Raw genomic sequence first — 13,095 nt, forward strand, 5'->3', positions numbered from 1 at the left:
CAGGAAGAGCTAACTTGCTAGGCTAATGGTGGCCCGGCTGGGGCTTTGTTATAGATTCCCTGTCCATTTGTGTCACTATCTCCAGAAAAGGAGGGAAGCACTGCTGGCTCAGGTGAACCGCAAGACCACTGTTTACATAAGGGAAAGGAAGGGGAAGCAGCAATAGCATACAGCCCTGGGATCATCCTCTGTGTCAGATGAAGAAAAAAATCTAATCCAATAACTAATTAACAGCAGGTTGAGCATCCCAGTCTAGGTTTAGGCTAAATGAGGAGTTTATGTTGAGGGGCAAATTATATTTAGGATTCCAGTTTGTGAATCAATGTAGTGTCTTGTTATTTCTTTATCTCTAATCAGCTGTACCTTCAGGAGATTTGAATCTAAGCAAGAACTGGATGGGACTGCCTACTGCATCTAAATAAAGGAGCTATTTTAACTTTATGGATTCAGATTCAAACCCATGCGCTTCATTAGGGCACCTACCAAATATCTAGCTCTTTAGGCAGACACTATCACTTCTATACTTATTTGTAAAGAACTTACACCGGGCAGTTGCCTGCAGCAGCTGTTGTAAAATAAAGAATATTAAAGCCAACACATAATGGCACATAGCACTGTAGTCCTATGTCTCCATGGCTGTGATAATATCAAATGCATGGATTCATATCTTTTAACCCACAGAAAACTATAAGATATTTGTATCCATGGCCCGTGACTCTCCTGCACCCCTTGACTTGCACAATCCTTCAGACACTGAGCTTCAAATCAGGGACAAGGTCAGAGAAATAGTGCTTCTTCCTCACCTGTGTGCCCATATGGGAGGTACTGACTGAGATCTCACAAAGATGGGAGACAGGGAAGGACTGCAAAACACTATATGTAGTTAAGGTCAGAGGGACCACTGTGAACACCTAATCTTATAAAATAGGCTGCATATAATGGGCTATGGGAAATGGAAAAATATGTTCCTGTTTTTATAAATTGAGATTTTTTTGGTTTAAATGCAAATCAAGGTACATCTGTCATCTGAAGCATGTTCAGGTTGCAGCAGGACTTACAGGTTTTCCACTACGGGATATTCTCTCTTCATAGGAAAACTGGTGCACTGCAAAGCATACCAAGTAAGTGCTCATGGGAACTGACTTCTCAAAAGTTGTTCGATTCCAGCCATCGCCGAGTTGTACAGTTTGCTGCAGAAATGGAAAAATAATCAGTTTGATTTTTGGGATTGCAAATACACGCAGAAGAGGGTACAATATTTGTATGAAGGCTGCAACTACGCAGGAATGATAAACCACCTCTTCAGGTTCACCGCTTCTGGCATCTCATTGCTGAAGGCATGAGAACAGGCATGGATTCTTCTGCAACACTGCAATACATGAAATGGGACTTTGTTTTTCTGCACTAAGTAAGTTTACTTAATTGTAATTTTCATCAGAGATTTGAAACTATTCACATGCACAGGAATTTTTCCAGTGTATGCTACTGTGTTTTGTTCTTGCAATACTTCCATAAAATAACATCACTTTGGACAGATCAGAGAAGAGATTGAATTCTCTCCTCTCTTAAATATATGCATCATGGATGATTCAGGCATTCTAGAGACGCTACTTGGGATAAAGACCAGTGTCATGAATCTATCCTGAATTCATTCAGATACAAATGAACAGTGCTAACTGGTGAGTTGCTTCAGTTTACATAAAATGTAGTGCTTTCTTGATTTTCCCAAATGTCCTTAATTCTCAGATGAACCATATGACCAAACCTTCGTCTTGTTGTATGTGATTTATTCCATAAATATTTATTTCTGTTACTCATTTTATGCTATTGTCTGATAATCTTTTGTGCTTCTGACTGGATGACTAACTTAAAGAGGAAAAAAGCAAAAAGAATATAAAAGACATTAGCTTTCTAGAGATACAACACTTCATGAGATTTTTTTGTAATAAACACAATATAAATAAAGCTCAGACAGTGAATGTTACAGGTAATATGATTCCATGAGAAAAAACCCTTTTCACAGATATTCATAACCTGCTTTTGACAGAGATATTCACAGTCTACTTTTACATTATTTGACTTAACTTAATATCTTTTTTTCTTTCAACAAACTCAGGACTTAAGCAGAAAAAAATTTTTTAAAAAATCAAATCCAGTGAAAAATGCAAATGAAATGCACAAGTTTCAGTTTTGCTGATCTGATTTTGCCATGCTGATTATATAGCTCCACACCACGAAAACTGCTACAAGACACGTAACACACAACATGCCTTGCATTTATAAACTACTACATTTCCATCTGTTGAAAGGATGTTTCCCAAAGATCTTTCACTACCAAGACCAGAGCTACTCAACTTGTGAGCATATCAGATATAAAAGTGCCCCACTATAATCCCTCAGTCAAACTTGAGTATGAACTCAGCATAATCTGCATTTTCTTTTCTGTACTTGTTTTTTAGTAAATTAATTAAGAAGCTGTAGCTAGCCTTTAAAAAGCTTATTTTTGTATGTCCATTCTAGAGGCAAGGTCCACATGTCAGGGTGTAAAGTAAATTTCAAAACCCACTAAATCTTCATACTATCTAGTCTTATCCCCTTACCTTCCTTGATGGTACCCTCCTTTATCTGAGGTCTGTGAGGAAAGGTACAGCACTCTCCTTTCATGTATTATTCATCAAAGTGCTTGGTCTCTTTTAGGTATCACAGAAATGTCTTTAATAACAATGGGTCAGATCTTTAAATTTGCAGAGGGTATGGAAGGCATCTGTACTAGAATGGCAATAGTTTTCTCTACTGCATTGCTAGGAGAAAAAGTTTAGGGGACTCTAAATGAAACAGTACACAGTAAAGCAGACCTTTGTTTTTTGGGTGGGGGAGCAATTTGGGAAGATGAAAATGCCAAAAGCCTGGAGGCTTTTTTCTTTCTTTCTTCTTTTTTTTTTTAACTTGGCACTTTATCTCCCACTACAGAACATATTATTAGAAATCACACAATGGACTACACATTCAGTTGAACTATTCATTAGAAAGTCTCTCATCTGAAAGCCATTCAATCTTCTTCCCAGAGAGCCCAGAGGTAGATAATTGATGCTGTTGAATTTCATACAAAACTTGGAATTTGACACACTTGGTCCAGAAATGGATTATTTATGAAATTATAGACATGATGGAATGACAAATGCCCACACCCATGAATTGACAGATGGGATTTCAGATCCTGTATTATTAAAAATAATAATCCTAGACTTCCTTGCTAGAAGGATTCTTTGCCATTAGATTGTGATCAGCAGACCCTTGCTTTGGACCTTATTTAGTTTTAGTGATTATTTTAGGCTTTCCACCTGGAAAGCTGTCTTCCAGAGTATTCCTTCTCAGAGTCCATCCAGTTTGGCTGAAGAACCTGCCATTATCTATTTATAGTTACTAGAGGACACTCACCTAGAATATCTGAATACAGGATCAGCTAGCTAAAGACAGGAAACACATTTCATTTCTGCTTTGGATTTGATTCTGTATTGCCATGTTGTGTCCTGGTGGACCACCATGAGTCCTAACAACCAACTAGTCCTGTTCTATGGAATATTCATTAACCATTAGTTTTACAGTGTCCAGGTAGTAGAGTCTGTGAACACACAAGGACCTTGCGATCCACACTACTATTCCAGTGGCTTTATAGAACCGTTTCACTTAGGCAGCAGAGCTGGGAAATACATACCTGTACAGGCATGTTTGAAAGTACTTCATATGTATCTTGATGGATGATAGATATGTTGTAAGTTGCCTTTTTGTTTGGCTCGTCAAAGCAGGGAAACGACTTCCGTGCATCTGTTGGCTCATGATCAGTAGCTGCGATGCTCCTTAAACAAGCAACACATTGGCAAGCCTTCATTATAGAGCTTTGAAATCTTGTCTGTAATTTCTAAACATTTTTTTAGCAATTTCACAAACTAAATTCAGCTACAAGTATTTGTGTGTACTTGTCCATTCATAAAACCAAGTGACAGCAGAAATGCACAAGCTGACATCATATAGGCATGTGTAACATATAAATCAAAGTCTGTCATCAGCATCCTCTAGGTTTCAGAGCAAAAGCTAAAGCAAATTGCTTATCATCAAATATTTTTAGGAGCCAGGCAGTAAGATAGGCATGACCCCTCATGGATGGTAAAAATTTTGCTTACCCTCCTAATGAGCTTTTCCACTGATTTATGCACCTAAAATAAAATACTGATGATATCACCTGAAAGGAAATCAGATCACTCCATGCATCATTTACCCACTACAGCATATCTTGGGATTGGAGTTTTGAACATATCCTGAGACACCACCTTGAAATTGTGTAAATGCCACTAAAATCTCATCCTGCCTATGTGTTTCTTTTCTTGCATTTACCACATACAGCTTTCTGTTGGTACTGTTATGCTTCCCTGACTCCATTAGTGAAACTGCTGGAGAAAGCGTGGAAAGTTCAGGTGAATATCCTGGTATATAACTGATGCTATGCAAGCTGTATTGGGGGTTTAGAAAGGCATCTCAGTTGTGCAAAAACAGCTGGAAGTGCTGAACAATAGGGGTCACATAAAAACAAGGTGAAGGTTGTGAACGTTCGTATCATGTGCTTGCTTCTTGCAGTGACATTGGGCTTTCCCGTTAATGAACCATACAGTGGCAGGGTGTATTCTCAAGTGATTGATGGTGAAAGGGATTGCAGATGCTTCTTCAATTAATCTGGAATGTTGAGCATTTTCTGACAGCAATTCTACAGCTGCTCCAACTATATTAAGGTAGTTTTTCTTTCCAAAAAGTAATTAAAAGTGTACACCATAAATTACAAATCTGCAGCAATCCTACAAGCTCACTTGACAATCAATTTTTCAATGTTTCTGTTGCCCTTGGCATTTCCCTGTGACGGTTAAATACTAAACTGGTCATTAGGAACTTGTAGCAGCAAGAGTCATTTACCAGTCTGACTGAGGTAATATGTCTGGGTTCTCTCCATTCATGTTCTTTGGAATAGTAACTCAAAAGTTCATGGCCAGAAAGCATAATGAACATTCACCTTAACATAATTTCAGACTCAACAGAGTTTCTTTTTCTTGGTGCATTGTTTGCTGTCACTCTCTATTTTTGTAGGATTTGAAAGCTATTTCACAATTAAATTAACTCCAAGCCTCCAGGGCAATGCTTCACAGCTATTGCTTAAAAAATCTGCTATATATTTTGACACGTTTATGTCTTGTTCCTACAGACTGATAACACTGTGATATCTCTGTTGATTTATGAGATGATAATCCATCTATCCTCCTATGCTTGTAGAGGCACACAGACATTACGAGTGCAAAACCTTAGCGCTACCATTCCTATAGGCTAGACAATGACAGCTCCAGACTATGGTATGCATAAAAGTGGCATCAGAAACTCAAAATGTTGTAATTTCCTTTCAAGCTTCATAATGCAGTTTTTAGCTAAGATTTTCTTCAGTCTTTGGTGGCTTCTGCTCTTCTACTTGCTGTTGATGTCCAGATCTTTAAATGTGAACTAGAGGTGACAGTTGTAAATCATACCTAATAAGAAGTGAAAATGTGACTGAGACTGCATCCAGCTGTTCTCAAAATAAAATAGTGATGCATTTAAGATTTCCCCCCGAGCCCCCCAAAGTACATGGCATTAGTGAAAAACCCCTCTTCCCCTTAAGCCATTTAAAGCATTTTTCTCTTAGTCTTTCCTAAAATTCAGATTCATTGCTTCTTCTGAGGAAACTTTCTCCTTGAGGAAGAAAACTAGGAGTGTTATTTCTGTACACTAAAGAAAATTTTGTCTTTCACTATTTAACAAAATCCTAAATGCAAGTGTCCCTGTTAGCCATGTGCCAAACCTCTTGTTCTTTTCTTATAGAAAACAGAAAGAATTCCTATAAAAGGGAAGCCATACCTTATCACTAATAGTCGTGCAAAATCCAAGCCAGATGTTGTGACATTTGTATTATTTGTAATGTTAAGGAGAAAATACAAGAGGGCTTTAGCACATTTCTTGTGAGAAATTAGTGAGCTGAAATAACCCATTACACCAGGCAAGGATTCTTCTTATACTTCTTTCCCTAATATCTGAAAATAACACAGTTGTAATGTAGTTATGCTCACTGCATCATGCAGAATAAGGAAGAACTGTTATTCGTTTTCCATCAATGGGGAAATGGAATGCACAAGGAATAGTTTCACCAAAGGACTTATGTGCTTACTGCTGGATTCAGGAGCCCACAGGACGATCTAGGCAGGTCTATGTCCAAAACCTACATTCTCAAAGTTTCTGCTTTCCTGTTCCCTATGTACATGTGCACACCAATTTAAATAGTTGTGTTCCAAAGTATCTCAAATCTCTGCTTTAGGGATGTCCAAAAGCACCTTTGCCCTGATGGGAGTTGTGTGATCTGTCTTAACAGGATTCCCAAATGAGGTGTTCTTCTCCCTGAGACTCTCAAGGATCCCAGACTTATAGGTATGTTCAGCACATATCTACCTGTTTTCCACAAAATGTAGTGGGAGATTTGAATCTAAGCAACAGCAAAGTCTGGATATGTGCCCAGTTTGTAAACAAAAGGCGTTATAGAAATGTTTTGGCAAACCTTTGCCTTCACAGATAGACAGCTGGGGAGCAGCTCAGTTCTGGGAGCTGACTTTCCAGTTGTTATTAATTCTCTCAAAAGGTCCTGTTGCTTCTAACACTGCACAGAAGGAAAGGTTGAGTAGGTTAATCACATGTTGGATTGCATTTTCACCTCAACCCTCTTCAATTTAACACTCCCTATTAATAGACTTTATCATTGTTCTTACCTAATCTGATTTGTATTTACTTGCAACATGATAAGAATGGAACTATTTGGGTCGAAATTTTCCAAGAGTGATGTCTACCTCAGGCAAAGACAAAAAAGCCAGTTCCAGTCAGCATTGCTTTGAATGGAAAGCCGGGGAAAATGCAGTTTTATTAAATAATAAAACCCTTCTCTTGCCATCCTTTCTCACCTCCCCTCGTGCCACAGAGCAGGAGCTTGGCTGGTGGTTGTTTTAATTTCAAAGCCGTACTTATCACTATGATGTACATCACCTATTCCACCCCCACAAACAATCTGCTCAAGCTCAACCACATGCAAAACATTCCAGAAGTCACCATTCGCTCATTCTTATTAAAGCCCTTCTCAAGCCTAACAAACAAACTCACATGCTCAAGTTCCTTTCTGTATTGAGAGTTTTCAGACTACTGGCTAGGATCATCCCTGCAACTGTAGCTTCCAGCCAAGAAGTAGGAACAGTGAAAGTGAGATCACATTTCATATTTTCTTTGGTTTTTGAAGTTCCCCTTTTCTCCTGACATCAGATGCTTGGCCCTTGTCTACCTCTACTGTCTGGATCTGAGGGAAAGGCACTCACCTCTCCTGCTCTGCAACTCAGGAGACCTGTATTCTGGTCCAGCTGTTCTGGTGTTGTGACAGGTCTGGAGCTATTACTTTAATATCTAGATATCCTTCACCAATAAAAAGGAAGTAATACACCTCAACTCAGAAGTATCATAAGAGGTTGCACTTTAAAACTGTTGTGGAGATGTCAGATACTCAAAGTATAAAATCAAAGCACCTTTCAAGTAAGAGCAATACTGAGGTCAGAGATGGAGGAAAACAAGGGGGAAAGAGCCGTCTGGTGTTCGAGCTGTTCACTACATAGATTCTTCGCAGATCAGATAACTGTGTTTAACTAGGAAAAATCAATGCTTGCTTTATCCTCTGCCTCTTGGATTTGCTGGTGTCAGTACCAGTCACTGCTGCTACTCCTGACATTGTCTGTCAGTGGTTGAATGGAACTGATGTGACTCTCACTCATGACACCATTGTCCCAGGAGGGCAAACAAGTGACATGACAACACATTGGTGCTTGTCTTCATGTTCCTGCTACAGGGCCTTGTAAAAGTCTAGCTAAGTGTATCTTTTGGCTGTAAAGGCTGGAATGAGTCACTTCAGAAATATAAATATTGGAAAATGGATGAGTGTCCTCTCCATACATTAACTGTGAAGAAAAGCCTTTGAATGGTGGGCAATGGCTTTTTCAAGCTTTCCCTGTAGTGCAAATCTGGCAAATGGAATGGGTTAGCTGAACGGGCAGAGGCTTTGTAATCTTTCAATAACTGTTGATATGTTAATAAGGAAGAGATGGAGCACAAAAAACCCAAGTCAAATATAACCTTAATTGTTCGGATTTTCCTATATAATTTGAACCATCTGCAGGAGGGACAGAGAAGTTCTGGTTTGAATATTCCTCAGGCTTACAATATCAAGGAGGCATCATATCAGGAAACGTATCAGAAGAGTATTTTACAACAAAACTGTTACCTTGGGGAGTGACAGGAAGAGGGTGGTAATAGTTGTATGCTACTTATTGTACTACAGAGATAAAAACAGGCCTCAATCCTTTCAGCTCTCTGACAGAGCAATTCATAAAGTTCAAAGGTAATCTGGGATCAGTAGAATTTGAAAAGGTTTTTCAGAAAAATAATAACAAACCCTCGTCTCTCCAGCCCAGATTCACTAGTCAGCAGCCAAAACGTTTTGAATACAGGATCTTCCTTAGGGGAATGAGAAAACTAAAGAACAGCCCAGAAATGTCAGCAAGTAGGTGAGAAGCAAGACTGAAAAGCTGAAACAGGAATGGAGCAGGCCTGAACAAGTAGAAATAAAGAAAGTTTAATAAATAAAAGAAAAACTGCTTTACTTGATCTCTTCGTTCTCAGTATAGGTGGTCCTATAAAACCCAACCAGTGAACCATTCAGCCAGCCTTGAAACTTCAGGGTGAGCACATAGGGATCACTTTGATCAGTGACAGAGAGCTCTGCTGCTGCCTTCATCACTATGTATTCCTGTGGGTCGTACGCAAAGCAATCATTCAGAGCAATCTGCTGTCCTGAAGATTTCTGGAGTGTGGGCATTTCTGTAATCTTGGTCTCTCGCAGGTGAAGCCACAGGGAGCTGGTAGGTTTTTCCAAAATAATAGAAATATTGACTGTCCCACTGTAAATGTCTGCCTCCATTTCAGGCTTGATTTCCAGATCATAGTGGACAGGCTTGACATAAGTGGGCAGCCTAAATTCTGTCCACTCTCCAGTCTCATCTTTGGACGGACAGGGACCCAAATCCACCGGGGGACGAGGCTGATCTGTTGTTGGTTGATCTGTTGTTGGTTGATCTGTTCCCTCTGGAGTTTTCTGCGATTTAGGTCTGCTCAGTCCCACACCAAGCCCCACGGCAAGACCTACAATAACCACAACACCACAGATGATAGCCACATGCTTTGTCTTCATGCAGTACCTCTTGGACTTCTCATCCTCAAAATCCATGCCCTCCATCTCTGCTCCTGGGTCCGCTTTCAGAGCAAAACATTAACTACAAAAAAGCTTATTAGTCACTCCAACACTTGCATTCAGTAAACTCAGCAGTCTTGGTTTGTATTTTAATTGTGTAGCTATAGCTGTTCTCTGCCTGTCTCCCGCACCTCGCTTTCCACGAGACACTTAATTAATTAAAGACAACATGCTCTTGGAGGAAATGTTAGTGATCAAAAGAAGTGCAGCTGGACTGAGAGAAGGAGGGAACTGACACAGAAGAACATTGTTCCTGCTGTGCTACCCTTATAAGCAGTGCAACCCCACCCCCAGCCCCTCCTGTTCTGGCCTGAGTTAAATATAAAACAGTGCTATGTTAATCAGCAGTCAGGACATGATCAGATGCCAAAGCTCTGTCAGCAGCTTTCAGAAAGAGTTTGCAGATAGAGGTGTAACTGCTCCAAATCCTCAACCTTCACCACTACCTCTTCCTTTTTTTTCTCTGCTATGTCTTGTTTAGGTTTTTGAGGTTTGGGCTGGGTTTTTTTTTCCCTCTTATTAATAAAGATTTCCTTGAACTTCCACCCTATATGCTGTGAAATGACATCTCCAAACTCTCAAAAATCCAGCAAAAATCACACACATCTTTCAATTGTTTCCCCTCTTTTCTAGGCTCATTTACCTTTGCCAAGTAATTCAAGGCAGTCACGGACAGATGAATGCACAGTGGAATGATAAATTTTGATCACTGACTTAAAATTTTAAAAGATGTCTAATTCCTCTTCCCCTCATAGGGCCAGTTTTCCAGGAGATTGATCACAACCATGCATGCAAGCTGGTAGCCTCAGATAGCATTGCTTTGTGGGTCAGCACAATTACAGTGCTGCCTGTGAACCCTTGCTGTGAGGGACACTTCTAAATATGCTATTATATGATTTGAGCACTGAGGATCTAATTTAGCGTTTATTGCTTGTCATCACAATGTGGCACTTCATTGAAACAAATTAAGTGAATAGAGCCTGATTCTGCTCGAAGGAACTTATTGTAAGTAAGGCCTTACTAAGCCTGCAAGCAAGATGTTGCTAATGCAGTGTGAAACTGAGCACAGCAGTAGTCTTGGCCTTGTTGTTACTGGGCTAAAGGAAGATAGTATAGAACATAAGCCTTAGTCTCTGGATCTCTCAACCCTTTTACTCCACTTATGTAGCCCACTTGAGTAGACTGTTAATCAGGCACATCAGTTTGGCTTCACGCCTCCTGTTTTGGTTTATAAGGAGGCAGATTATTATCACCCTTTACATTAGTTACAACTCTGACTAATTAGTCTTGACTTTTTTTTTTTTTTTTTTTTGAGATAGATAAAGTTTCACCTGGTTGGATTAATTTAGGCCTTAGAATTAGTTAACGTATACTCTGAGTGAGATGCACTGAATCGGGGAAGGAACTTTTCTAGAAAAGACTTCACCCAGTCTGTTTAGAAATGGATCTGCTCATAAGTCTCACTTTGAGATATTGTCAGCCACCACAGGGAATTTAAGTCACCCAGTTTGCATCAGCATTCTTCCAGCACACTGCTGTTTATATAGCACCTTGTTTTAAAGGCCAGGATTTCCTACAGGAACTGAGAAAATTAAAGTTTTGGAGTTTTTTTGCAGAGCATCAAGTTAACTCTTACTCAGATATTTTCAAAAGTGAGAAACTAATGTAAAAAAAAAATCAAGCAGAAAGCTAAAAATCTGTTTCATATTACGTCTGTTTTTATTGTTTCCCATTTCTCTACTGTGATCAAAACTAGATATGACATGGGAAACCAGTGCCCTTTAATGGATTGGGTAAGAATTCAACTTCTAGCAACAGAGCCAGCACTGAAAATCATGGTCTTAACATTAAAAACCACTTCATCTTTTCTTTTGTTACGATTGGACAGGACAAGGAAAAAGAGCTACAATAGATTTTAAATAGGACATCTTTAGCCAGCACAGACCGTAAGTGATGAGACAGTAAATGTCTTGATTTCAGACATGCTTTTTGCATCACTTCCATTTGCACTCTTCTTAGCCATGAGCTTTTCTGTTACGTTTTTAATCTGAAGATGAAAAATGCTGTTTGAGCTGAGAGACTGAAGAGCAGGTTATTTACTGTAGTTTTGAAAAGACTTGCAGATTTTTTCACTGGTAACAATTACTTCCTTCAGGAAGATCTAGAAAACATATGTAGATGAGCTGGTCCTAAAAGCAAATATCAATGTATTTCTTATCCTAAGCCTTGAAAACAACACTAGCAGAAAAATCCATTACAAAGTGTCAGTCAAGGGAGTAGTGTACACAAGCTCTAGCATTGATCTCTGTATAACCGAAGTTCAAACCTAGTTGCAGCCAAAACTAGATATATTTCTAACAGTGGTAGCTATGAGCAGACTTACTTCTCCCAAATCAGAAATGTGCTTTGCTGCTAGCTGACACTAATGGAGTCAGTGCTAAGCAGTGCTAAGAAGCAGCCCAGCTGCCAATGACCCAATATAGATGTCCAAGGGCAAGTAGGCATCAAACTATTATTTCCTCTACACAGGAGCAATGAAGGAGGGCAGAGCTCCCAAACGCAATGCCAGTGTTCTCTCTGCTTGGCCCTCTCCAGGTAGAAAGGGGCAGGGAACAGGATCTACCTCTCCAGAGAAGACAGCACCATGGCCTTCATCAACAAGATATAGATACTTTGTTTCCCTTTCCCTTCAAGGATAAGATGATGAATCTCTAGAAGGAAGGGAAATGGAAGAAAGCCCACCCTAAGCTCCTCCAGCACAAACCACAACCGTGACTGCAGGCAAGTGCTGGCCAAGCTTGGACAGGTTTAGATTGCTTTAGTTTGATTTCTAGAAAACTGAAAAGAGATTTAAACACTCCTAGCAGTCACTCGGCCAATGCTAACACCTGATATTATTTGTTTGGTGTTGATTTTTAACTGAAGCAAATTTCATCTGAAGTTAGGATTTAGTTTTCAGTCTGCACCAGAGTTACCATACTGGCTTAACCCTTCCCCTTCGACTAACTAAAAAGGAGGGGGTGTGTGGAGTCACCCTGCTCTGTCATGACATTGCTGGTGGGGACATGTACATGCCTGCAGAAGCAATACAGGTATCCTTTCAGATAGCAACCAGGAGTGTAATGAATCCTAATTTTTATTCACAAATTGTCAGTCATTCATTTCTGATATAATTTCCAACTCTGATATAATTCCAACTTTAAGTATGCAAAACAGAATAAAATTTCTGCAGCCAGGATCAACATTAGCAAAGGTCTGCTCTAGGCATGCAGGAAGATGTCACATACTCCCAGGAAATCCTTAATTGAAGATGACAATGAGAAAAGAGCTGCTCTGGAAAGCATCAAAGACATGAAAATAAATGAAGTATATTAAAAAAAAAGAGAGAGAGAAGAAAAGAAAAAACTGCTGCAACTCACAACAAATGAAACTCCTATGAGCCAAGTCATCTTTGGAATAACATGAAATGCTTACCAAGCTTATGCCAAGGAGGTCTTTGTCTCACTGTGTCCAGGGACTTTAAGGCAACATGAGGGCAGCAGAATCTGAGGACATCTGATTCCCTTCTACTCTCTGAGCTGCCCTTGCAACAAGACCTAGGGATAATAAATGGATCCCCTCTGCCTCCATCAGGAGGAATTTGTCTCTCTTTATGCTAAAATAACACTCCTTGCTAGATTTTTCATTACAAG

At 39.6% G+C, this 13,095-nt stretch overlaps 1 protein-coding gene across 1 annotated transcript in view; it reads right to left on the reverse strand.

The window, feature by feature from the left end:
• ENPEP (glutamyl aminopeptidase) overlaps nt 1–9,629 on the reverse strand; it is a 34,265-nt gene extending 24,636 nt beyond the window's left edge. The window contains exons 1-3 of the mRNA XM_027636324.1: nt 8,757–9,629; nt 3,716–3,857; nt 1,059–1,190 (exon numbers count right to left, since the gene is read on the reverse strand). Coding sequence (XP_027492125.1) covers nt 1,059–1,190; nt 3,716–3,857; nt 8,757–9,388 — 906 coding nt within the window. The 5' untranslated portion in view covers nt 9,389–9,629. The remainder of the gene's footprint in view (nt 1–1,058; nt 1,191–3,715; nt 3,858–8,756) is intronic.
• Between the last annotated feature and the right edge of the window lie 3,466 nt (nt 9,630–13,095).

The sequence above is a fragment of the Corapipo altera genome, unplaced genomic scaffold (assembly GCF_003945725.1).
Source record: "Corapipo altera isolate COAL_440 unplaced genomic scaffold, ASM394572v1 22b, whole genome shotgun sequence".
NCBI classification, from domain to species: Eukaryota; Metazoa; Chordata; class Aves; order Passeriformes; family Pipridae; genus Corapipo; species Corapipo altera.